General features: G+C 48.1%; 5 protein-coding genes across 5 annotated transcripts; 3 read left to right on the forward strand and 2 right to left on the reverse strand.

Moving 5' to 3' along the window:
• Positions 1-9,048: 9,048 nt before the first annotated feature.
• H6S33_007029 (uncharacterized protein) lies at positions 9,049-9,963 on the forward strand (the record flags this gene model as incomplete). Its single annotated transcript, XM_044838662.1, has 1 exon — positions 9,049-9,963. The coding sequence occupies one exon, from the start codon at positions 9,049-9,051 to the stop codon at positions 9,961-9,963; it is 915 nt and encodes a 304-aa protein (XP_044689193.1).
• A 1,809-nt stretch (positions 9,964-11,772) lies between these two features.
• H6S33_007030 (uncharacterized protein) lies at positions 11,773-13,941 on the forward strand (the record flags this gene model as incomplete). The annotated part of the gene is made up of 1 exon (XM_044838663.1): positions 11,773-13,941. One exon carries the CDS (start codon positions 11,773-11,775, stop codon positions 13,939-13,941), a length of 2,169 nt encoding a protein of 722 aa, XP_044689194.1.
• Positions 13,942-14,278: 337 nt separating this feature from the next.
• H6S33_007031 (uncharacterized protein) lies at positions 14,279-17,794 on the forward strand (the record flags this gene model as incomplete). Its single annotated transcript, XM_044838664.1, has 1 exon — positions 14,279-17,794. One exon carries the CDS (start codon positions 14,279-14,281, stop codon positions 17,792-17,794), a length of 3,516 nt encoding a protein of 1,171 aa, XP_044689195.1.
• Positions 17,795-19,791: 1,997 nt separating this feature from the next.
• On the reverse strand, positions 19,792-20,064 carry H6S33_007032 (uncharacterized protein; the record flags this gene model as incomplete). The annotated part of the gene is made up of 1 exon (XM_044838665.1): positions 19,792-20,064. One exon carries the CDS (start codon positions 20,062-20,064, stop codon positions 19,792-19,794), a length of 273 nt encoding a protein of 90 aa, XP_044689196.1.
• Positions 20,065-24,334: 4,270 nt separating this feature from the next.
• On the reverse strand, positions 24,335-24,643 carry H6S33_007033 (uncharacterized protein; the record flags this gene model as incomplete). Its single annotated transcript, XM_044838666.1, has 1 exon — positions 24,335-24,643. One exon carries the CDS (start codon positions 24,641-24,643, stop codon positions 24,335-24,337), a length of 309 nt encoding a protein of 102 aa, XP_044689197.1.
• Positions 24,644-26,715: the final 2,072 nt, after the last annotated feature.

The following is a 26,715-nucleotide window of genomic DNA, read 5'->3' on the forward strand; positions in this document are numbered from 1 at the left end:
ATTTTGTTGGAAATGCATCATCGAAACCTTAAATTGGGGCGAGAAAACAATTCAATATGGTGCGTCTGACCTAATAGGTAGGCTAAGGAAATGCATTTCTGTATGTGAGAATTGATTATTCCGTGTGCAGTACTTGGATTAACTCCTATATGGGAAAACCAGCACCCTAATCTTTGTGCACTAGTGGAAAAAGGATAAAACTGATTTTAATTGCAATAGGACGGCTTTAATTTATTTTACATCCAATTTCCTCAACCGAAAAAGAAAACGGCGGAATTGAAAGGAATACGGGAACTCAGGTTGGAGGTTAAAAAGACAGCTTTTCTCGGGAAAATATAAGATTTCTATAGGTTAGGGTTCGGCACAGTGAATTTCAAGCCGTGTCTTGTATTGATCATCCATTCCAGTTCCTCTTACCTCCTACTACAGTCACTCACGGGGTGAAGGCGGATCCTGTCTGATAGCGGTCAGGGATTTGAGGCCAATAACAAAGTTAACTTTGGGACGCCAAGGGGAAATTACTGCAAACATAACCATCAGACAGGATCCGCCGTCACTAGGTGAGCGACTGTACCTCCGCTCTCTCTATCACCCCCGCTTTGCCATCAACCATTCCCCCCTCGAAACCATCACAAGTATCATTGCAAACAGCGAATTTAGCAGGGATCAGGTAGGACTCGAGCAGCGAATCAATTAGCGAAGCAGTCAGCAAATCAAGCAGGTCATGTCATAGATCATCGAATTCCGTGTAGCAAATCCATGACTGAGTCAGGCAGCTAGCCCATCACGGAGTCAAGCAACTAATCCAGCAGCGAACATACCTCTGAATCTAGGACCAAGTCTAGTACTAAATGGTGCCAATTCAGAAGGGTTTGTCGATATATAAGGAGGAAGGCAGACATGGAGCCGGATTCCTGGATGTCTCAACCCCAGCTACCAAGCAGCGCACGGAGAGGTAACCGTTAATGTACATATTTAGTTAATGCCAACCTCAAATTACGCGTGACCTTCCGGGAGAGCTGGGCTATGTCAAATCAAAGTGAATACTTATTAAGCCGTATTTTTATCGAGATATTTGCCTGGTAGCCTCAGCCTATAAAAACTCTATTCCTCTAACCTACATATACCTACTAGAAAGTTTTACGACCGCCCAGATACCTTAATCAAACCTAAAATATTTGTAATCCTTAGCAAAAGCTTGGTTTTGGGGTACAGGGCTAAGGAAAGGTTTGGCTTCCGCGCATCAGGCTTATTAAACTACCCTCAATCCCCGTAAAGTAGCAATGCCGAAAGTCCTATGCTTATTAGATGGTGTGGAAATTCTGTCTGAATGTGCGCGATTCGAGTGATACCGTATGATTCGGCGATGACGCTTTGAGATGTTTCATTTTTGAATTATACCGCCATAATTCGATAAATTGGCTAGCTTCCAGAGATCAAAAGTACTTGTAGACCAGCTTGCCCATCAGCGAACGCGGCCCCTCAGCGAGCGTCCAGCTAAAATTTGCTGAGTAGCAACCGTTGCAGCGGGCAAAATAGCGGGCAACGCTCGGTGATGGGCCGCGCTCGCTGATGGGCAAGCTGGTCGACCTGTGGGAAACTTCTGATGCAGACCGATGCTATTCAACCAATCACTCGAGGGATAATCCCTGGCGGGAGATAACCAGTTTTTCGAGTTTTGGCGGTAGTTTATGCTGGTTTTTGAAGCCGTCAAGGGATCGCCGACCCGACTGGAGCACACTAAGGCCCTGGTCCTGGTGTCCATCCATCGAGGCTAGACGATATAAGTGATAGACAGCAACATGATTATAATCGGTGCGACCATCACAACCACTAAAAAGGCTTTTGGAATCTAGTCGGTACCGGTTGGCATACAAAGTACTGTTTAAAAAATATAGAATTAATTCTATCCTAATGACTACATTCAGAGTTCTCTACTAATAAAAGTTTTGCTATTACTAGAAGTTGCTGTTTCGGAACTATTTGGTTTTTCAGTTCTAAACATATTTTTTCACTTCTTCGAATTAGACCTTTCATTCGCTCCATCTCTTTTGCATTTAAGCTCCAATAAAACATCTACTTTTTCCAGAATATATGCTGACATGTTATTCAACCTCCACCTATACTAAAAACAATAATAAATAAACCAGTAAGAGTAAAAGATTGATATAAAAGCTAATCATATTTTTGACTTGCAGGTTTTGCTTATTCGGTGAGTTTATTTATTTGGTTGCGAAGATGCTCCTCATCAGCTTCATGCATAGCTGCCCTTGTAGCTCCCTTTTCTGCACACATTTTGAGTTTGCTAAATAAAGTCCACTTTTTATGAAACCTAGGACTATTGGAATTGATTATCGCCAATGCTACAACATAGAGACTATGAATTGAACGGGGTGTAGTTAGTATTTTGAGATGATACGAGAGTATATTATAAGCAGTTTCATGACTTGGATTCTTTGGCGGAGCTTCCAATATATTCGAGGATTGTATAATAGGTTCCGGAAGAAATAATTTGTCTAGAATTGCCAGAGGATTATAGTGCCTTATGCCTGTAGCACAGAAATCCGACACGATATTCTCAGCGCTGAAAGCTTTATGGTGTGCTCTAGTGAAAAGATTGGGAAACTTGTTTTTCCCAATAGGTATATGAACTAAACTTGCCTAGAAAAAGAAAATGATCAACTTTACCTCCTGCTTACAATATTTTTGAATGGCTGAAAATACACTCAAGGATAACAGTTGAAGAATATGGGAAGTAAGTGTGAGTAAGGAAAATAGCAGGATTTTGTTTTCGAGGTAGTAGTCAATGAGTTCTAAATTTAAATGTGATTCAAATCCGTTAAAAATAAGCAACCGCCATTCACTATATGATCTATTTATGAAGTAATTAATGAGTTGATTCACAATATTGGGGAATTATAAAAGTAAAGTACATACCGTGCTGTTGTTTCTGGTTGAAAAATATTCTTTATATATTCAAGACATAGTTGACTGTTATTATAGCCTTTGGGTAAATAACCACACTAAAACTCCATATCTTTTCTTTCCCAATTCCAACCTGCCATATGATGTTTCCCCTTGAAAATAATCAAAGGTGTCAAAAAAAAACTATATGAGGCTATGCACTCTACTACACTGCATGATTCCCGAATGTGATACTCTTTGAAAACTGCATTTTGTCTTGTAGTATCGTCAATAACCATAATGAAACCCTTCTCGTCCAGATTATACGTATTGCGTGGTGCAATATTACATTTTGAAGTGACAGTTTTCAACTAAAAATACACATAGTACTAGTTACTTAATATATTCAATACTTGTTATTGGGAAGGGGTTTTTTACCTTCCAAAAAAAATCATCCATACTATCCCAGCTGTTAGCGTTTGCTCGATTGGCTGCAATAGTCTATGTCAAAATTTAGCGGCACACTTTATGTCCACCTAAAAACCGATAGATCCAGTTTTTACCTAGGGACCGCGATGGGTTCCTTTGGGTCAGGAGATTCTGAGCCAAAGAGTAAAAAGCTATCCTACTAACCGAGACATTAAAGTAATCTGAAAAAAGGAAACGTTCAATCAAGATTTTCTCTTCCGCAACGGTCAATATTTGACAATCATGGTGTAGTTCTTCAAGGATGCATTGATTTGGATTCCGTATATGGCGCCTTAAAGAAGTCTCTGCCACATCATACAATTTAGCTATATGGATGACTACAGGTTTGGTATCGGTTATGCTATCTTGATTGTGTAACTGAAGTTCTGCATGGTAATGACTGAGTGCAAGAATAATATGTTCATATTTCGAGTATGTCAAAGAGTGGTCCACCAAACGGAACCTCAAAAAAAGCCAGGTGTTCCATTCTGTGAAATATCTTTGATGAATGTTGCTTCACAGTCAAGCGATCTCTTTCACTATTTGATTCCTCTACAAGCAAACGGGACGGGCTCACGCAAACGAACTAAAACAAACTGACTGAAGCAAACGGGCTTGAAAGCAAACGGGCTTGAAAGCAAACGGGCTTAATTTATTTTTGATATTCGGCTATCAACTCGGACCCCTGCCCACCACCAGACCGGATCCGCCGTCAGGGAGTGAGCGACTGTAATGAAATCCGTTACTATTTAAAGCGATATCAGATTTTCCTCTTTCCTTTCTTCTTTTTTCTTTTTTTTTTTTTGGGGGGGGGGGGGAGGGGGCAGGAATTAGCTGACAGGAGAAAGAATAAGAGCCCTAACTAGCGCCAAAACACACTTCTTCTATGCCGCCAAGACGCCAAAGCGCAAACCTCTGGGCACTGAGGGTAGAGCGTACGTCATCGATAGAAAATAAGTGATCAAACACGCCGGGACACAGTAAGTACTGCAAACGCCGTATGTTGGTGGCGTTTCATAACCAGCACCACTGTGTCAGCCCGTTCCATCATATCACTTATTAGCTGCCGCTGTATCTGCCACGCCCGATATCCAAATCCCGAGCTCAAATTTTCAGTTCTTGGCGGCCCACTAAGCTACACTCTACTATAACTACTCAATGAGTACTGCGATGACAACCGGCTTTCGACCCCGTCCCTCCTCAACTCGCTACATTACAGAATTTGAAGGTATCGCTTATAATTCCCCCACAAGACAGACAAGAACGAATTAAACCCAGACACGACATGAAGGCTTCTCAACCGCCAGATGGCACAATGCCTAGAAAGGATTTCCCTATACTGGCCAATAGTCCTAGAAACTCCCGGGATTCTTTTCTAAACGCGCGCAAAAGCATGAGGAGGTGGGGAAATGTTTAAAGACGTCTTAGGTTGTGTTATGCTAATATTCGATAGATGTTTGGCGACCGGAAACATCGAGGACGTCGAGAACGTGGATAACACCGAGACCGCCGAGGCCACCTAGGCCACCGAGAGCCCTGTCCCGGGTGGCAATCCAAACCCAAAAGGTGCCGCTGCTGGAAAGAGTGCTCTTGCGGGAAGAAAAACACGATCTGCAACGGTAGATCAAGAGCGCCACGGTTTGGCATTCAGCCGAGCAGGTCATGTTTCGGCGAACCCAAGTCAGCCACCAGCCAACTGCACCCAACGGAAGACGGCAAGGACTAGAGACGGTGGCAGTTCACGATTGGGTGGCACTCCGAGGTACAGAGTATCGAAGTGGAGTAGGGATATGGAGAAAATAGAGGAGGTGTTGAGGTCTTTGGAAACGAAAGTTGATTGAATGATGGAGATGTTGAAGGATATGCAGGATAACACGGGGGTCACGATTGTTATTAATAATAACCTATCGATATTTTGTATTGAGGCAGCGGAGGGAGGAAACACTTAGAGTAATGACTGGTGTCTTTAATTGTAGCGTGTGGTTTGCTGGTGCCGGCGCGGGTGGGTGTGCTCAGATAATGAAGGTACACAGAAAAGCTGGAGAGATCTGGTAGTATTTATCCATTTGGAAATAATAGTATTCTAGTGCGAGGTTTCACAAATATAAGAAATTACCAGGATTAGGGAATATGGATATGATGGAAAATGAAGATATGACTTCCGGACATTATAGAAACCATATTATGTTGATTTGCCGGAGGTTAACTTCTGGTATGCCATTCCTCTTGGACCAGGAGGGGCAGTTATTCGCCTAGCTAGACAACTGGGATGAAGGTGCGTTTATTGATTTATCTGGGCTATCAGATTTCGAGTGTCAACGAGAATTACCAATTCCACCGTTCAAGTGTCAAATGACCTTGAGTTTCCGTAAACATCCAGGAAAAGACTTGGGAATCATAGAAGCTGAATAACCCGGCAAAAAAAGAAATGGTTTGGCCGATCGGGCTAAGCAAAACTTCTTCTTCCGTATATACTCACGCTAAAGCGTGAAGGTGTGGTAAAGAATTCAGGGAGGCGAACAACACTTGAAACGTCACGGATATCTTGAGATCAAAGTCTTGTAAGGTACCAAAGACCATCATCGCTTAGCAAATTGAGATTTACACTTTGCCGTGATTGAACATTCGGGATGTACGCGTTTTCCACATGAAAACGAGATACCTTCTCGCCCCTGGCATTTCCGGTCCAACTGATTTAACAAATTTTGATCGGGCAGAATGGGAATAGAACTGATACTCCACTAGTGAACCCGGCCGTTGAAAGGTTTTTTATATGGATATGATTTATTCCTAATCCTTTCCTCTGTAGTCTAACTCCGCCTCACCCGCTGGGGGTTCGGGGTTTGGTATCCGACGTGGCCGGTGCACCCTGATGTGCTTGAGAGCAATATTTCCTAGTGCGGAAGTACGCTCTAGGTCATGGGCTGCGCGGAAATGGGGGTTGTGTCCTCGGGTGAGGTGTGTTGTCGCACGGTGTTAGGATCAGGTCTGTTGACGTCATGTATCCCTGCGGAGATCACTTTAGCGCTACTGGGGCTAATGCAGGAACGCCTTGGCAACGGCTTCGGTGGTTCGTGCAACGACGGTTGTCCTGGACCTTGGTAACCACGGCCGTCTCGCCACCCACGCCCACCCGTCATCAACGACCAAGTCTCTTCTGCTACAGTTAGCAGGCGCAGTACCCTCCTGAAGCAATCCCCTCCCTGCAGCTAATCGCAACAACAGTAGTTCGTCTTTTGCCGAAAAAAAAGAGAGAAAAAAAGAATCTTTTTCGTTTTGGTCCGGTTATAAACCAGGATTCACTGTCTTTCTCCCCTGGTGGGATGAAATGAGTTTACGCGGTAAATGGTACAGCGATGAGGATGATATGTCGTCTTGGCCGTCTGTTTCTCTGCAGCTGTGTAGAGTTTGGAAAGCCACGGGGCCAAACCGGAGGTGTCGCGCTTGCAACGACTGAACGGGGCGGTGGGTGCTGGGGGGGGAGTAGCGTAAAATGAAAGTTCATATATAATGAGATTGGAGAGATTTACCTGCCGGTACAATTTGGAATACTTTTCTCGCCTTTTATCCCAAAGTATTATTTGCGTAAGGTCGATATTGAATTTCACCCACCCAAAAGAGTCGCCGGGACAACCTCCATTCCCGCGCAAGTCAAGCCCTACAAACGTGCCCTAGAGCAGCCTTCCGCATACGGGAATAACGCTCTCAAACGCACACTACCTGATCATTCTCCGCGCCGAGAGTGTTTCCGCGCCGAGAGTGTTGTGGCTTGGCGGCTTGGCTCTGGTATGGCAGCCCCTTCCTTCACCCTCGAAAGTCTTCCTCCCGTTCCTGCTACCGCGGTAGATCTTGAATGGTAGATCTTCAATGGCTCGGATGACCGTGGAATCCAAACCGGCGTTGCTAACTATCGCTCTTGAGTGCTCTCTGCGCGGTGGCGTTGGGGCCCACCGAAATGCCAAGCCAGGTCATGGACTGACAGACCGGACTGCATATGGACTGCGTTAAAAGCCTTGGCAGTCCGTCCAAACAGTCAGTCGACTGATGGACTGACGGACTGCATAAGATACGAAAAGAGTTTAGTGTGATCTGAAAAAGGAACATAATCATTGCATAGAAACTATATTGTACTTAAAAATAAAATATCTTCCCCCCATCATACACTCAGACTTCAGCCGGAACCGTCTTCAAAAATCTCAAGTTCTCTTTTTCAATTATGACCTCCAGCAGATTTACGGTAATTCCATTCACCTCTTTCTATTTCTCTGTTTTTTTTTTTTTGGACCGCATGGCGAACTGTAGGACGGACTGGCTTGGCAGCTCAGTCTGTCTAGTCCATCTATATGCAGTCCAAGACTGTCTCATGGCTGTTCAAGCCACAGCATCACAGCAGTTACGATGAGCGGCAGTAAAATATTCAAGGTAACGGAAGAGGCTGCCATACAAGAGCCAAGACGCCAAGACACACCGCTCTCGGCGCCGGAGAATGATCAGGTGCTCCAAGTCCACGAGCGTTATTCCCGTATACGGAAGTGTGCTCTAGGGCAAGACTGTAGGGCTCTGCTTTCGCGCCTTTGTTGACGTCTGCGCGGCCGGGCAACGCTACAGAGCCGCGTCTGTGTGGAAATTCCTGGCGGGCTTTGAGGGTCGGTCGGCTATCTACTTGTAACGCAAAAGTCTCCCAAAAGGTACAGGTGTATACTAGTTCATCCCGCGGATAGGGATCATACATATGTCGGTGTCAGATGTCCCTGTGCCCATCATGCTTGGCAGGTACCGCCTACACTAGTGCAAGCGGGGGAGATGATGCGGGGACGCCTTGGCAACGGTCTGGACACCACCCTGGTTAACCCCGATGATCTGGGCAGTGGTCGGAGTGGTTGATCGGGCCTGTGGTTAATCGGGCTTGCCTGGAAAAAGCCTATCGTGGGCTGGGCGGAATAGTGGCTCGTTTTGCATGGGCTGGGCTGGGCTGGATCACGAACAGCTTTGCGGAGCACGAAAACCCTGCCGGCATACTCATGATATCTATTGTCTAATTCCCTTCACTTGATTTCTCTAATTGGCTACCAACAACCCTAACCCAAATACCACTTATTACAGTCAGACCAGATCAATAATACGAGGCAACTGCTTACGGGCGGGAAGAAATAAAGTATCGCGCTTTCGGCTGCGAGGTTGCTAGTAGGGACCTACCGGAAGCCTTCGCTCAGGGCATACGACCAGCTGCGGCTAGGCCCCGGGGGAGTCGCGCGTAATACCCAGTTCAGTATGAGTAGTCAATGTGTATTTGGCTGAGTTTCGGATGTTTTCCTTTTCCCAAGCTTGAGTAATGTTAACTTGAATGAAACGCTATATTTCGGTTTCTGTGGCGGTTGTCTGGTCGGTGTGCGAGATGCAGCGGGTATCCCTCCGTCTGTCGGTTAGATGCTGCCACCCCAAGAAAAAGCAAATCTCGAACAGATCTCGCCATCTCTCTTATCAATTAATTCCTCTGTTATTGGGTGGCAGCATTGAGAGAGGGACGAAGAGCGCTGATTGGCGCACCCCGTTAGTAATCAGGTTGGCCCCACCTGCGCATCACTCCACATTTCCCCATGTCTCCACATTTCCGCATGTCTCCCCACGCTCCCCACGCTCCCCACAATCCCTCACGTTTAGCAACAACCAGCAAACATGGCTTTCCTAGCGCACCTAAACCCGTTCGCGCGCAACCCCCCCGCCGACATCTCCTACCCGCCGCAGCCCCCGTTCAGCCCCACCCTGGACCCCGCCGCCGCGAAGCTCGCCCTCCACACGCCCTTCCAGCCGCACTCCCTCCTCACGCTAACGCTCCTCCCGCCGCACCCCGCGCCGAAAACACAACCGCCCGCGCCGGTGGCCGTGTGCGTACAACCCACCCGCCCGCGGCACCCGCCCTCCACCACCTCCTCCACAGCATCGGCAATAACAACCACAACAACCCTCTTCATAACCCACAACCTCACGCGCACCGTCGCCGTCGCCCTCGACCCCACCCGCGCCGTCGGCGACCCCGCGCGCTACGTGCTGAAGCTGTATTACACCACGCCCGCGTCGCTCTGGCGCCGCGCGCACGAGCTCGACGCCTACGCGCACCTCGCCTGTCTGCAGGGCGCCGAGCTGCCGTGGTACTTTGGCGAGTATGCGGCGGCGGGCATGCCGCGCGGGGGGTGCAGCGTTGTGGTGCTTGAGATGATTCTGCCGGGCACGACGGTGGCGGCGTTGATGGCGCGGCTTGGGGCGCTGCCGGTCGCGGTGGGGGATGCCGTGGAGGATCGGCAGGCGCGGTGGGAGCGGGCGCAGATGCGGCTAAGGGTGATGGAGCTGCATAGTAGTGCGACGCGGGCGGTGGACCGCGTGGAGGCGTGTGCGGCGGGGCATCACGGGTTGGGAGGGGCGAACATGGTTGTCAGTGGGACGGGGAGGGGGGGCGATGAGGAGGTGGTGGTGATGGTGGGCTGGGGGAGTTCCATGGTGGAGGGGGTGAGGGGCGGGTGGAGGGGCGAGTGGTGGAGTGGGGTGCATGCGGCGTTTTTGGAGGGGGGCGGGGAGGGGGAGGGGTGGGGGTGATGCCGGGGGGGGGGGGTGGGAGGGGGAGCGGGGGATTTAATGTATTCATGGTATGCTATAATACAGTCAAGTACAAAAGTCTTGATTTTTTTATTCCTTACGCAGCGCTATTTTTCCATGGAATGCCAAGACCGTGCGAAATATTTCAATTTTTCTTTTTTGACGACGTGCCAAATGGGAGGTGTTGTGGTTTGAAATGATCTAATCTTTTTATAGACTATTCTTATTATAATTACCTTTTAAATATCTAAGATTTGGCTTGAAATAACCTTCAGGGCATGATGTAGCTTTTGTAAATCTTTGATTTTCCTGAAAAAAAGGTTGTAGTTGACTGTAATTGTACCGCGCCGGTTCACCACATGGGGAATATTCAATGCATTTGTAAAACTACACGGTTGAGCCACTTTTGATCTCACAGATGGCTGAACCAACAGCATTCTAGAATCTGTCACGCCGTATTATACCCTTATATGCTACCAGCATAATTAATTGAGGCTCCGTCTTAAAACAATATACACAGCCCAGCGTCTCCACTAGTTCATTGACTCCCCAATTTCAAACCGGTTTCCTACACCCGTTTAGCAAAGCTAGGAGTTCGGTTCAGTTTGTGGCGTGGGTCAAACCAGTGTGTATGCACCGCCCATATCAAAGGCCCCTTTATCGGGTTGCATAGATTCAATCCCCCGTAAGGTGCTGCTGGTTTTAGTTGAACAAGGCGGCCGGGACACTATTGGTTTGCCCACCAGCTGGCTGCGTGTTACAGGAAACACGGACACTGCTCCTAAGTCAAGGAACAAGGATAATACGAGTGATGGGTTCTGATGCGAGTACGGTCGGGTAACGAGGGAACAAGCATAGAAAGGTACCGAGGGGTGTGGGGGCACCGGGTGCAACCACACTAGTATTAGGCTGTTGTGAGGGCACGCTTACTATTGGGTGTCTCACCCGGAACGGAATAGAAGCGGGGCTTATGGCTGCAGGCCATTCTACTTAGGGAAGTAGCTCTAGGACAATAGCATGATACAGCTCGGTTACTGGCAATTGCGGGGTTTATGGTTACGTGTCGGAATTAGAATGGAGGAACGGAACTATGCGGGGGCACTTTTCTATTGGGGTTATCTTCGGGTTGATTATCTTATTCTATTATCGTTATCTCATTAGTATTAGAAAGCGGGCCTTGGCATAGGTTCCAATATGTATAAATAGGGAAGGGTTCCGCCTCGTCTTAGTGGCATCATCAGTCACTCAGCGAGCGGAATCCGGTTTACAATATTACAAGTTTAAAAGCTACAGAACTATCGCTTAGCATTGGCATTTCCCCAAACACTATATTGTACCTTATCCACTACGCTATTATTTTACCGATCGCATATCATCAACGTCCTGATAAGACAACTACTTGCTTAGACCAATACTTGAGAGTATTTTGTTTGTGGCGGATAGTCACCGTGCGCTCAAGTAAAAGAATAAGAAAGTAGTCTATTAGGAGGACTCTTTGATACCGTATGCATCCCCGAGTAGCAACAGCAGCTATCAACAACTTTACTTGCACCACCTCTTTTGTCGTTCGCAGAGGCAGTGCCGAACACCTCTACTGCGGATACCTTGAGTACGCCGGATTTTTTACCGAAGCAGGTACTACTTGTACGTTCGAAGAACACGACCCGGAGATCCTCAACTATCCCGAACTTTTCCCCATTAAAGTCACCCTCAGTCAGCAATCCCACGGATTAGCTCACTCCGTCCCTTGGTTCGTCGCTCAACCCTGGTGTAGGAGACAGCCACAGCTCAGCATCGAGCAACTTAGCAATGTCAAGGGGTCATCAGCAACGATCGGAGGAAGACTACAACATGGAGAGCTCAATCACAGTGAGAGATCGAGGTATAGTCGAGACCCAGGCGAGACAGCGCCACAGGAGGGATCTGGACATGCCGATCAGCGACCTCTTCAGATCAACTCAGCCGGCCGCATCCTATGGCCAACCCCGCTCCCGCAGGCAAGGGGACTATCGAGATTATTCCCCATACAAAACGCCAATCAGAGAACGATCTTCTATTCCGAGGCCCTCGGTCCCCAGGGAAACGGACGAAGACGAGGATACGGATATGGACGTAGAGGAACGCCGGATCGAGCACCCCTTTGGAGAAATCATCGGGCAAGAAATCGAACGGAGAGGAGCCCCAGTGGTTCAGCAACTGAGTCGCGGACTTGGAGACCTCACTGTGAGCGTCCAAGATCTGCCCGCAATCAGGGAAATTACTCGGCAGCACGCGGCGCAGCTTACCCAGCAGCACGAAGAGCAGACCAAACTCATCCGCGAATTGCAGATGAAGTTCAACCAGGACCAAGAAGAACGGGAGCGCCGAGATGGGTACATCCTCGCGCAAGTGCGGGCAGAGACAACCGCAACCACTACGAACCTCGGCCAAGTCTTGGAACAGATCGCCAATACCACTAAGGCCCACCAACAGCGGCAGGAAGAGCAGGCCCAGCACATAACTATGCTGGCCGACTGGATTCAAAGGCTGCCGAAAGAAGGCCCAGCCCAAGTCCCAGACGGCGTAGCAGCTACACTGACACAATTGGAGAGGACCATGCAGCAGCAGGTCTCCTTGGTAGATGGGTTCTCTGGGACAAGGACGGCTCTAGAAGAAATGATAGAGCAAATGAAGGAAACAGCCCGTAAAGCGGCTGCGGAAAAACCACTGGCCCCAGAGACAGGTGGCGGCGGATCAGGCCCACCTCCCAAACCACCTCCCCAACACCCAGTCGCCCCTCCAGCCGGCTCCGAGTCCAGTGAAGACCTCGAAGACCAAAGCCAACAAACGAAGGAAGGAGGTCAAGGAGCACAAGGTGGACGTAACGGGAATGGTAATCAGGGAGGAGGTCAAGGAGTACAAGGTGGGGGTAATGGGAATGGCAATAAGGGAGGTAACGCCCCGGAAGCACCAGGATCATCCCCATCGGATTCCTCAGATTCGGAAGGCGAACGCCGCAAGCGGCTGGAACGTAGGAAACGAAGACACGAAAGGAGGCGCCAACGAGAGCAAGAATTCTCGCACCCCCCTCGTGCCACCGTAGGTGATGCACCCAAAAAAGCCAACATTCCCTTCTCCGGAAGAGCCGATCAAGACGTAAGACTCTGGATCGATCAGATGGAAATCCTAATCAGTCTCCAGAAGAAGGTCCAATGGGATAACGGCACTAAGATTATGTGGGCATCCCTCGAGTTTACCGGTAGTGCGGCGAATTTCTGGCGGAATTTCACGGAGAGGTTAGCTGTGGACAGCAGCATCGGAACCTGGGAACGGTTCAAGCAAGAACTCCGCACCCAATATGGCAACCGCACGAGTCAGGAACAGGCCAAGCAAAAAATGGACAAGCTCCGGCAGACTGGCCCAATCGACGACTACATCAACGAGATGCAGAACCTAGAATGGGACGCACGAGTTGGACCAGTTGTCATGAGATCCATGATCCTAACAGGAATAAACTCCTCGCTGGAACAGAGGCTCTCTAACGCGATTGAGGAGCCTGAAGATTTCGTGGACTGGTTAGCCTGGGTACGAAAAGTCGGACGCAAGGACCACGAGGTGAAGGCCCGGAAAGAAATCCTGCGAGGAAAGGATACGGTGAAACCTCGCGAGGAAAAAACGGAACGGCGGAAATCGCGCAACAACGCAAATCCTCGGAAAACTTTTTCCGCATCAGCCAACAACTCCAAGACCTCGGATGACTTAGGTGTCACCAAAGAAGAGAAGGAAAAATGGCAGAAGGAAGGAAAGTGTTTCCGTTGTGGTAGAGATAACCACTTCGTAAAGGATTGCGTGGCGACGAGTAAGGTCAGGTTGACGAACCTGAAGAGAAAAGAATATCCTTCCGGGAGAAAGGACCACGGAAGGAAGGGTGATAAGAAACGGAAATTGGGGCCACAAAATGAGGCATTTAGGGCAAGGATTACGAATTTGGAGAACTAAATTGATTGGGTATTTCTATTTTATGCGGTGTTTATTCTATGTCATGTTACGGCTTTTCTATTCTTTTTGGAAAAAGACTTTTCTAAGGGATCGGATTATGTTATGTTCTATCGGTTGTTATTTCGCGCAATTTAAATTCTCTTTACACACACTTCGAGAAGCGGGGTCAAACTCCGGAAACGCTTAGCGCGTAAGTGTTGTACTATGATCTTTATCGACGCTCGAATTTTCTATATAAACTCCCTCGCCCCGCGCTCAGATCAAGAACTATCAACATCAACCCACTCATACCCAAGAACAATCCACCTTACCTTACACTTTCAAAAAACATACGAACATGTCTTCACACAATCAAGAAACCCGCCTTGAGATTGAGATCTCTTGGAACCACCCCGCAACTAGTACCCAACATACAGAAATGGTCAACGCACTCCTAGACAGCGGAACAGAGGACTGGGTTATGTCCTGGAACTGTGTCCATCGTCTCAAGATCCCAACTCAACCTCGACCCAAGCCCCTCATCATCAGACAGGCTGACGGTACCCCTATGCCTAACTCCGGCACTTACATCACCCAATCTCTTACCCTCCGCGTCGACAACCATCTAGACAGAGACATCGTCTGTGAGGTTGGCTCATTCGCAGGAGAAGACCTCGTCATACCACATCGATGGCTCAAGGAGCATCAACCTACCATACATTGGGGTCAGAACAAGGTCACCTTCGACAACATTAATTGTCAAGTGAAGGGATGCTTCAGGACCATGTATGATATATACGAAGAAGACCCAGAAGAGCTGGTCATCAGGCTGTTGAGGTCGTCACCCGAGACACAGATGATGATCGAGCAACACCCCTTCTGGGCAAGGGCATTGGTAGGCGAGACCCTCGCTAGTGCTATACCAATGGAGTACCAGGACTTCGTCGACGTCTTCTCTAAGGACGGAGCCGATCGACTACCTGATCACTCTGAATGGGATCACACCATTCCCCTTATGGAAGGAAAGCAGCCTCCATGGGGACCGATCTATGCGCTCTCCCCAGTGGAACAAAAGGCACTTCGGGAATACTTGGACGAAATGCTAGCCTCTGGCAAAATAGTCCCCTCCACCAGCCCGGCAGCAGCACCGATCCTGTTCGTGAAGAAAGCCAATGGAAAACTGAGGCTATGCGTAGACTTTCGTGGCTTAAATGCTATCACGGTCAAGAATCGCTACCCCCTTCCACTCATGACAGAGTTGGCCGATTCGACGAAAGGAGCAGAGTTCTTCACCAAGATAGACCTGAAAAATGGCTACAACTTGATTAGGATTGCTGCTGGTGAGGAATGGAAAACAGCTTTCAGAACGAAGTACGGCCACTTCGAATATAGGGTAATGCCTTTTGGCTTAACCAATGCACCGGCGTCGTTTCAGGTCATGGTCAATACCATATTCAAGGATCTTCTAGATCAAGGCGTAGTTGTCTACTTGGATGATATTCTAATATATTCAAAGACTAAGGAAGAGCATACGACTCTTGTGAGGAAGATATTGGAGCGACTGCAGCAAAACCATCTATACGGGAACCTCGAAAAAACGGAATGGTACAAACAGGAGGTAGAATTCCTGGGATTTGTACTATCAGGGAAAGGGAACCAAGTCTCGCCTAAGAAGGTGAAGGCAATTACGGAATGGTTACCACCCACCAAGGTCAAGGAACTTCAATGTTTCCTCGGATTCGCCAACTTCCTACGACGGTTCATCCACAGGTACTCCGAAGTTTACCGACCAATGACCGATCTCCTGAAGAAAGGTTCCGTATGGCGATGGAGCAGTGAACAGCAAAGCGCTTTCGACGAACTCGAGGAGAGGTTTACGTCTGCCCCAATACTACGACACTATGACGAACACCGTGAAGCGATCATAGAAACTGACGCGAGCGACTGGGCTGAGGCCGCAGTACTCTCTCAGGTGTTCGAGGACGGTATTCTACACCCGGTAGCTTACCACTCTCGCAAGTTCAACGAGGCAGAGGTAAACTACGAGATCTATGACAAGGAGATGCTCGCTATAGTTTCTGCTCTCTTGACTTGGAGACATTGGCTGGAAGGAACGGACATTCCTATCCAGATACATTCGGATCATCAGACCCTACAGTACTTCACGATTACCAAGAAGTTGTCAAAAAGACAAGCCAGGTGGGCCGAAAAGATAGCACCTTTTCGCTTCAGGATTCATTACCGACCAGGCGAAAAGAATGGCAAGCCAGATTCACTCACAAGGCGCCCAGAGTTCGCTATGGAAGGGGGAGTAATGCGTGAACAACCCGTAAAACAGTTGCTCAGCGCAGAACAATTTGTCAGAAAATCACGGACCAGTGTAGAAACTGGCCCTGAAATCATTGGCAACCCCGAAGAAAAATGGACTCCGTTGGATCAGTGGTACGACATACCAGGTACTGAGCTGCCTCAGCCACTACAAGACTGGTATGAACAGGACAGACAATGGGTTCGGAGAGTGTTCCGGGATGAACCTCTCCCAGACGCAAACCTTGAAGTCTTCGGGACAGAGGAAGCTGATGCCGTAACAACGGAGCTTGCCACTGAATGGACCCCGGGATCGAATGAGGCCACCCACGATGGTCGTTGGGTAGTGCCAGGATACGCGGTCAGACAAGTCATCGAGGATCATCATGACAGACCCGTAGCGGGGCATCTAGGAAGGGATAAAACCCTTGAGTTGATCGATAGGAACTACTGGTGGCCAGGAATGTCCACGGATGTAGCCAACTTCGTCAAGACTTGCGACGCGTGCCAGAGAGCCAAGCAACGTCGGAGACACTTGTCACTCCCTCAACCCCTAGAGTTAGCCACCACACCTTGGACTGATATCTCAATGGATTTCGTAGTAGAAATGCCAAAGGAGAAATCAGGATTCCGTAACGTATTGGTAGTCGTGGACCGTTTTACGAAAATGGCTCACTTCATTCCAATGACGGGAATCAACGCGGAACAGACCGCTAACGTCTTTGTCAAAGACATTTGGCGCTTTCACGGACTTCCTAGGAGCATTGTCTCTGATAGGGGAACACAGTTCGTATCGGCATTCTGGGCTGCGGTCACAGAACGACTAGGGATTCGTAGGAGACTCTCGACCTCGTTCCACCTACAGACGGATGGACAAACAGAGAAGACCAACCAGCACCTCGAATCCTACATCCGGGCCTATACCGCCGGAACAGGAAAGAAATGGAAGGACCTACTACCGATTTGTGAGTATGCATATAATAATGCGAAACACTCGTCAACAGGACAATCGCCGTTCTACTGTAACTATGGTTTCCACCCACGAACAGATTGGCCAACGGATGCGAAAATCGGACAGCTGGATGCCACGGGAAGCACCTACCTGGAAGACCTTCTCCTAGCCCATGAGTCAGCGAGAGACACGCTGCAGAAGACCTTTGACAGGATGGCGTCAAGGCCAGGGCCAGCAGTTCAGCGGTTCACAATCGGTCAAAAGGTTTTGCTGGATACTCGGAACCTCGGCGGTTATAATAAATGGTCGGACAAGTTTACATGCCCCTTCGAGGTCGCCGCGGCTGTAGGAAATAGGGCTTATAGATTGAATCTTCCGGCAGAATGGAAGGTTCATGACGTATTCCACGAGATGTTGCTGAGACCTTATCGAGAGGATCCCAACCCGGGCAGGCAACAGAACACACGAAAACGACTCGCAACACCTGACCCTCAAGAGGCACTCTTAGATGAGAACTTCAAACCGGTCACCAACACTCGGCCCCATACGCGAAGTCAAGGGCCAGTCACCGACTCGAGACGGCCTCCGAAACGACAACGGACTAGGGAAGACTAGCTCGATACCTTTCCTACTCTATGACTTTTCCCACAGGGTTTTTATCATAGAAAGGTTTTAACGGTCGAGGGCGACGTCTAGGAAGGGGGAGTAGTGTTACAGGAAACACGAACACTGCTCCTAAGTCAAGGAACAAGGATAATACGAGTGATGGGTTGTGATGCGAGTACGGTCGGGTAACGAGGGAACAAGCATAGAAAGGTACCGAGGGGTGTGGGGGCACCGGGTGCAACCACACTAGTATTAGGCTGTTGTGAGGGCACGCTTACTATTGGGTGTCTCACCCGGAACGGAATAGAAGCGGGGCTTATGGCTGCAGGCCATTCTACTTAGGGAAGTAGCTCTAGGACAATAGCATGATACAGCTCGGTTACTGGCAATTGCGGGGTTTATGGTTACGTGTCGGAATTAGAATGGAGGAACGGAACTATGCGGGGGCGCTTTTCTATTGGGGTTATCTTCGGGTTGATTATCTTATTCTATTATCGTTATCTCATTAGTATTAGAAAGCGGGCCTTGGCATAGGTTCCAATATGTATAAATAGGGAAGGGTTCCGCCTCGTCTTAGTGGCATCATCAGTCACTCAGCGAGCGGAATCCGGTTTACAATATTACAAGTTTAAAAGCTACAGAACTATCGCTTAGCATTGGCATTTCCCCAAACACTGCGCTTTCGAATGGTGACCGGGGCATCGGAGTGATATATCAGGGGGGTGTAGAAGAGATAGACTTGAATCTGGAATATGGAGAAGTCGATCGCAGACAACGGAATATGGCGGCGAATCGTAGTACGGGATATTCGGTATCTTGTGTTTTGAAATGTACTTCTTTTACAAAGATACTTTTTGGTTTTTGGTACCTGGTTTCCGGGAGTGTGGTTGGGGCTTCGGTTGGTGTTACGGTTCTAATATTACAGGCCTCCTCCGTATGATGCATGTAAACGTCTGGTGGCCGAGGGGGCGGGAGGGTTGAACGCCGGCTATGCAATCGCGCTCATATAGTATACCTAGTGATTGGCACAATACACGACGAGACGGAACTAGAGGATAGGCTTGTCTCACCTTGTAATATTGTGGTTCACACTTTACAGCCGCCAACAAATAAGGGCTAGTCTTGCCAAAGCCTGCGAGACTTTGTCTTCTGCTGATAGAAAGACTAAAATGACCTTAAATCTCTTATTAATCGTAATAGGATTTATTAGGCTTGATAGAGGAATTTTGATGGTTAGGGTTATGGTTTAGAAATGGATGGATAATCTTTTGCCTTACAAAGAAAGTCTCGAGACCTTTGTAAAAATGGCTGGATGCCCTGCGTATTCAAATTCACATAATCTCATATGGTCTGCTCAAAGTCTCGTGACGAAGTCTTGCCATGTCTTGTCCTTTCTCCATCACTAAGTACACCGCAGGCCAGTTTGGCATCATGAAATAGGAGACTTGAGCACGAAATTTGAAAATGGGGCGTGGCCAATACACTCCGATATTGAAATATCCTACTCGGATATGTTTAAAGATTCTGTACCGGCTCTCAACCAGAATACACATCTTTCTGTTTCGGTTAAATACCCGTTATATGTGGTAAAGACACTCAAGTCTAAAGAACTCTCTATGTTTAACATACCCCCATTTTGATTGGCGGGAGTGAATATAGAGCTTCGATTAAACAGTCGCACCCAAACTTTGTACTACAGTGTGGCCCGCATATCTTGACTCTAAACACTGTAGAAAACCCCACAGAGAGAGCGGGAAAAAGAAAAAGACAAAGAAGACGCAGAGCACCGCAACGGTTCCATAACAACACAAAACAACACATACACCACCTGCCACTCGCCATCCGTAATATCATCACTGCCTCTTCCACCGAGACTAAACACTAAGACCTCCGGCCTCACCAACTACACAGCCCCGCTCCCCCGCCCGAGCATTCACTCCTTGCCTCATACATACAGCAATCCTGTTCCTCCGTCCCTAGTACATCCCTCTACATTAGCATCTCTCTCACCACTCGACCAATCCGCGCAGGACTTGAAACATACCGCATTCAAACACCCTGTGCTTATAGTCGCCCTCGACTCCGCTCACGTCGCCGGGGTAGATCACGACGCCACATCCCCAGCAGTACATGCCCGGCTTAGTGCCCTGCGCGCAGCGGCAGCCCTGGTCGCATTGGCGCTTGCCGAGGGCGTCACCGGTAGCGAGGGTGGGACTGGCGACGGTGAGGTGCGCGGTGAAGAGGAGGAGGGTGATTGAGATGAAGGTGACGGGGTGCATGGTGGGTGGTTGGTTTTGGTGTTTTTTGGGTATGTGTGAGCTGGGAGGAGAGATAAATCGCTATGGGACCGTGAAGAGGGCAAGAAGATATTGAGGACGAGGACGTTGTGAGGTGGATGGAGTATAAAAGGGAAGGGAGCACGAAAGAGAAAGGGAAGAGGAAAGAAGACAAGCTTAAGAACGCTCTCCCCCGACCTGCTGCCTAGCACTGAAAAAGGAGAGCGTGGGACGGCTGCCAGCTTAGCTGGATGCTATTCTCTACACGGCTCCCAGCTGGAGATAGGCGTTTTGTGACGCCATAATTTCGTGGCAACGTTTCGTTCTGTTTCGTTTCATCCCAGCATCTTCCTCGCAATCAAACAAAATCCGCCTATAGCAGCGCGAGCAGTTAGCGGTGGTTGGTGGTGAGGTGAGATTAGTAGAGCGAAAGGTAGCAACGGGGGGCCGGCCTGGGAACAGGGTTTATGTGGATGGTTGGGGTCGATAGGCTGTTCCCGTGTTTTTGACAGGAAGCTTACCAGTTGATATGCGGTGCGACGACGGGATTACCCCAGACGTTTAGCCCTATCATGTTACGGGTTCATACCGAACGCTTGCTGGGTACGACGAGAATCCTTCCCCATTTGGCCATCTCGGTGGCGATCGGTCGTGTCACCTTGAGTTCTGTCGATGGGAGTGTTATGAGCGGTGGACTTCACATGTGCCTTACGGCGAGAGTTAAAATGATTGTAGAAACAGGGGCCTTGGAACAGTGTTTATAGTACAGCTGGTTGGGCGAATGGCACTGGTCCCATATTTCTGCATATACTCGGGTGTGGGCACAAGAACCAGAAAATACAACTGACGATACAAGATTATTTTTACGGAGTGGCGGCGCTCTGCCGTACAAATAACCCTATTGTAGTTTTTGGTTCTTTCTCCCGTGCCCGAGTACAATACCGCAAGATCCCAAGAATAACGAATCGAACTGGACTGCGAATATTGGGCTTTTGATTGCTCAAATGCATGTTGAGCTTCAATCCGAGAGATCCAAGGCGTAACTTTTAGTCATCTTGACCAATTGGTACGGTCCCACGCTCGTCGTACGACGGCGGGGCTACCCCAGGGCATTTCGTCCTGTCAGGTTACTAACACTTGCCGTATGTAGAGTAGGCACCAAGATATTTCTTCCTGATTTGGTCATGTCGGTGGCGATCTGTGGAATTCTCTCGACGTCTACCAATGACAACCTTCAGGCGCCCAACAGGTAGCCGTGCTGATTAGATTGAAGCCTCACCTAACCCAACCAACGTTATGAATGAGCTCACCCATGCCCAACCCAATCTAACCCGCCATATATACCCGAGTTACCATCATATAAATGGATGGGTATAAAATTAAAAGAATTTATTTTTATAATTGATGTACCGCCATAACTCGAAAAATTGGCTAGATCAAAATTACTTGTACGGGAAACTTCTGGTGCAGATCGATGCCATTCAACCAATCACTCAAGTGGTAATCCCTGGACGGAGATAGCCAATTTTTCGAGTTTTGGCGGTAGTGGCCTTTTGAGGTAGTGGGGTGGGGCGGTGGGTTAGGGTTCTGATACATACCACTTTTCCCACTTCTATGTGATCATATATTATCACTCGAGTAAGGGTTACCTAGGTTCAGGGTTTCTAGTGGTTCATTGGTTATATGGTTCAAACCGGTTTGACTGAACCGTTTAACCTAGTAGTTGGTGCAGTTCTTATCGCCCTGAATACATGGTTTGAACGGGTTAGAAATCTGCAAAACCGGTTATACCGACGGTTTAAACGGTTTATACAACTCATGTTCATGAGCTTGAACACCCCAGTTCCTGAGGTCGAACACGTCTGTTCCAAAGCTCGAACACCCTGTTCAAGAACATGAAGAGCTATTTTTTGGACTGTTATCATGGTGAGTATGCCAAGACCAAAAACCGCGGTTTAAGCAGTAAAACCAGTTCAAACTGTCAAGATAGACAGTTGGTACAGTTGGTACAATTTGAGCTGCTTGACTTAGTGGTCTGTGCGGTTTTATCTTATATCACAACCGGTTTCTACCGTTGGAAACCCTGCCTAGGTTGATTTTTCTTTTTTTTTTTTGTTTGATTCATTAATTGTATGTGGTAAATATTTTGTTGCACCCAACCCAACCCAAGTTGATTTACCCGGGTTGACCCAAACATACCCATAAGTACTCTAAGGATCTCCTGAGCGGTAAACTTCATATCTGGTCTGGGCATAAAGAGCCTCTCTCCCCCGGCTGGTGTGCGATCTCATGTACGTTTTTTTTATTTCAGTAGAATCTTTAGCCTTTAGCGCATCAACACTTTGCAAAGTTGTGCAACCGTGATAAGTGAAGGAAAAGACATAAACAAGCCTTACACCGGCGTAGAGATGAACACAAGGGGAAGACCTCGAGTCCGAAAGAGAGAATAAAAGAATACATAGCTAACCCCGGGGCAAGACAGGTCAATAGAAAGAACATATGAAACGCAGTGTACTGCGATGACTATGATAGAGACCAAATATCACGACAAAAAAAGAAACAACCCTCTTCGGCACAAATCAACCACACCGACCCGTCGCACCGTTCGCGCAATCATTTGCCGGGCCAAAGCTACAACAGTTAGAGGGAGAACCGCCTGTACTCGCCCTTCTTATCAGCACTTCATTCTTAGCACCCCACACAGGATATGACCTACCGCATTGAAATACCCAATCAGTGACGTCGCCAGCTCCGCTGCCTCCATATGTAATTTCGTCACACCCCCAGCAGTAAACACCGGGCCTTGTGCCTGGTGCGCATGTGCAGTCGTTTTCAGCAGGGCATCTTTGGCGCTTGAATAGGAGCCCACTGTCAGCGGGGGCAGGTGCGGGGGCGGGGTTGGCGACAGTGAGATGGGCCATGATGAAGAGAAGAGCGATTGGGAGAAGACTGATGAGACGCATACTGGATGATTGATTTTGGATTTCTTGTTGAATATGGGATGGGGAGCAAACTGGTGGAGGGTTAAAGGGAACGATGGGACATAGGTAGTCTTTATACGTTTTGTAATCGTGAAGGAGGAGGGGAATAGAGAGACGAAGGGGAAAAAACAAGTCTTTCTCACAGAATAGCAGCTGTAGCTTTAATTTGTGACTTCGTTTGGATGCAGTTCTGTGCTGCGAAGGTTTACACTTTTGATGTCATATTTTTGCACATCTCTTCGTATCGACAGAGACTTCTCGTATCGCCGTTACACCAATTACAATAGGCCCACAAAGTGCTGCAACATTTTACAATGTGGTATCGCCTGGTAGGCCCGGACCTGCTCAGAATCTGGTGCTCCGCAGCCTTGGCAAATTTAGGCCAAAGGTTACTGTTTGTGAGAGTTTCCTATTAAAATCTCAAATGTATCATTACCCTACATGGCAGACAAGCACAGGGTGTGTACAATATGCAGAGCACTAGATTCTGAGCATGTTTTGACCGACCAGACGATAAATGAGCTCACCCATGCCTAACCCAATCCCATATATTATATAAATGGATCGGGATAAAATTGAGAAAAACTATTCCAACAACCGACGAAGGGGCCTTTCGGGTTGGTGGGTTGGGGTGGTGTCTGGGTAGTCGGTTGAGGCGTGGGTTAGGGTGCTGCTAGGTATCACTTTTGTGATCATATAGTATCACTCGACCAAGGGTTACCTAGGTAAAGGTTTGCTTGCACACCAAAAAAGATACGTCTAAAAGCTTTCTGAGCGGTATACTTCACACGCGGTTCAGGCATAAAGAACCTCTCTCCCGCCTAGCGCGTGATCTCATGTACGTTTTTTACTCAAGTGGAATCTTTAGCCTTTGCATCAACACTTGGTAAAATTATGAAACAATGATAAGTGGAGGGGAAGATACAGGTAAGTCCTGAATTCAAACAGAGATGGTAGAGATGGGCGCGAGGGAAAAGCTCTCGGGCCTGAAAGAGAGAGTAAAAGAATACATGGATAACCCCCGGGGAAAACAGTTCAATAGAAAGAACATACGAAACGCAGTGTACCGCGATAACTACCCAATAGATCACGCTTATTGGCCAGCTATCTACAAAAGAAAAAGGTACTCCCTCCACACTCAGATAAAGCTTCCATCCAATCTCTCTCAGTCGCCGCACCGTCCCGTGGAACCATCAAGACAATCCGTCGCCCGGCCATAGCTACAGCAGTTATCAAATCTGCTGCCTAAATTTGCCCTTCATATCAGCGTTCTGTTAGATACTAGTACTTCACTAAGGGCATGCCTTACCGCACTGGAACACCCAGTCCCTGTAGTCGCCTGAACCACTGCCCACGCCTGTGATCACATTGCTGCCATCACCACGTTTACACCCATAACAATAGACCCCTGGGGATACCCCTGTAAGGCATGTGCAACCATTCTCAGTGGGGCAGCGGACAGAAGGTTGCTGGCGCTTCTCGAGAGGAATAAGCTCGGCAATAGAGAGGGGCTCCGCGAAGGGGTTTGGGGCGGGCTTGGCCACGGCGAGATGGGCGATAATGAAGAAAAGAGCAACAGGAAGAGAACAGAGGAGACGCATATTGGTTACTTGTTTATTACTTTATGTGCCAACACATGATGCGGAGCGAGTTCGTGAGGATTAAGTGGGGGAAAGTGGGGAAGTATCTATACATTCTGAGGGGGATGTCGGAGAGAGCAAGAACGGACCAATTCTTGGTGGAGGTGTAGTAGCTAGCCTTGGTGAAGTATCTGCGGACGTCTTCTCGTATCGCTGTTGCACCACTCGCAATAGCCCCACAAGGTGCTGCACTTTGCTCAATTAATTTTTAGTCCTTCTTCGTCATTCTTCGAGTTCTCCCGGTTGACGAATAGTATGGTTAGAACAAATGAGAATTGGCAGTATCTCACGTCTTGGCAGCTTCTTTCATAATTCTACCTGTTCGCCAAGGGGCAGTTTCGTCAAGTGATGGCTAGTGTCTTTAAAGTGCGATACAGCTGCCGTCAGTGAGGGGAAGGGTTTTAGATAGTGGCCAGTCAGCTGGCTTTGATCCCTTAGTAGCTCTATGTACACTGTGGTATCGTACTAAACAGCAAACACATCCTTCAATAAACCCGACCGGATGAAATCCACAACCGGGCCGGCCAATATAAGTGTTTAGCACGAAATGAGTCAAGAGTGATAGAGATTTCTGGGGTACAGAAGGTATCTGAACTTGTGCGTAGCTTCACCGCTACAATAGCTCGCCCTTGCCCCTCGAAAACCACCTCCCAACAAACAAGTGTATTTATTACCTGGTAGGCCGAGACCTGCTTAGAATCTGGTGCTTTGCAGATTCACAGTCTTGGCGCCAAAATCCACGCTTTGTGAAAATTTCTTGTTGAAATCTCAATTCAATCATTACCCTATATATGGCGCCATATTCTGAGTATGTTTCGGCCTACCAGGCGATAGCAAATAGCGTATGAAAATTCTCATTCACTAAAGACTTTTGTTTTCTCAAAGGAAAAAGAAAAGCTGTACTTTTTCCAAGTGCTCATTTGTCGGGAGACGATGAAAAACTCTAATTTAGAGAAAGCTGAACGCCTCCCCTCAACCTGATTGGCCGATTTGATTCATGGGTTAGGGACCAGTGGGACTACATAACTACCGGCACATAAACGGCTGCCGACACACTCGTCTTGATTGGTCCTTTTCATGCAAGTGAAGTGACGGATGTCTTGGGCCAACAATTAACTCCCGACGGCTTACATCCGACAATTGCCACTGAGCCTGAGGTAGCTGGACTGTCGTGGATTGGTAGACCTCAGTTATGAAGCCTTTTCACACCAGGACAACAACGCAGCTCTTTCCCTCTTTGTGGCGCCGATCACGGGTAACTGATCGGCAGTGAATACGAGCAGTGCACTTTTCAAATTTTCAAAAGTGTACCTTTTAGTACCGGGAAACAGGAGGCGGTGCCAAGCATTGGATCTGCAGCAACAGCAGCATGAACGCCTCTGGGCATGGATTCGATCTGATATAGATCCAGGATCTGCTTGGCTTACCGGGAGGTTTCGAAATAGCGAATAGGCACTAAGGGCCAGTTATCGCAGGGGGCGTAAAATCATGTGGAGATGTGTGGTAGTGTACAGTCGTTGATTGGGTGGTGATGGAGCCTGGGCGTTTACGGGGCAAACCAAGGAGAGAAAGATAGTGCATGAGCAGTCGCCAACGCCCCGTGTGTATTAGCGGAGTGTGTCGTTTAACTGGCGGCAGATATGTGCTTAATTGCAAAAGATGGCCATAGCATCAAATTCCATCAATACTGTTCAGAACGCCATGTTGGCTGATTACTACATGATGTGAGCTATTTTACAATTTTGAAACTAGTCTCGTTGGTCACGAAACTCGATCTCGTAGGATAAATCTCGACCTCAACTGAAGGTCGTTTCGCCCTTTATAAATATACTATTTTGTGCTGGAAACGGGATGATGGGTCGAAAACCTGGTCATTATTAGCGTCACCACGTAGGCTGAAATTTACGAAATGGTGCCGGTACAATATCGTGATGCATTTGGTCTGTAGAGTGAAGTTATAATCATTTTAAAAACCTGTATTTACGAGGGGGGCTTTATTGCTTCCTGGGCGAGTAAAGTCTCCTTTCTTATTT

The sequence above is a fragment of the Morchella sextelata genome, assembly GCF_020137385.1.
Source record: "Morchella sextelata strain SCLS chromosome Unknown scls_22, whole genome shotgun sequence".
Taxonomy (NCBI): Eukaryota; Fungi; Ascomycota; class Pezizomycetes; order Pezizales; family Morchellaceae; genus Morchella; species Morchella sextelata.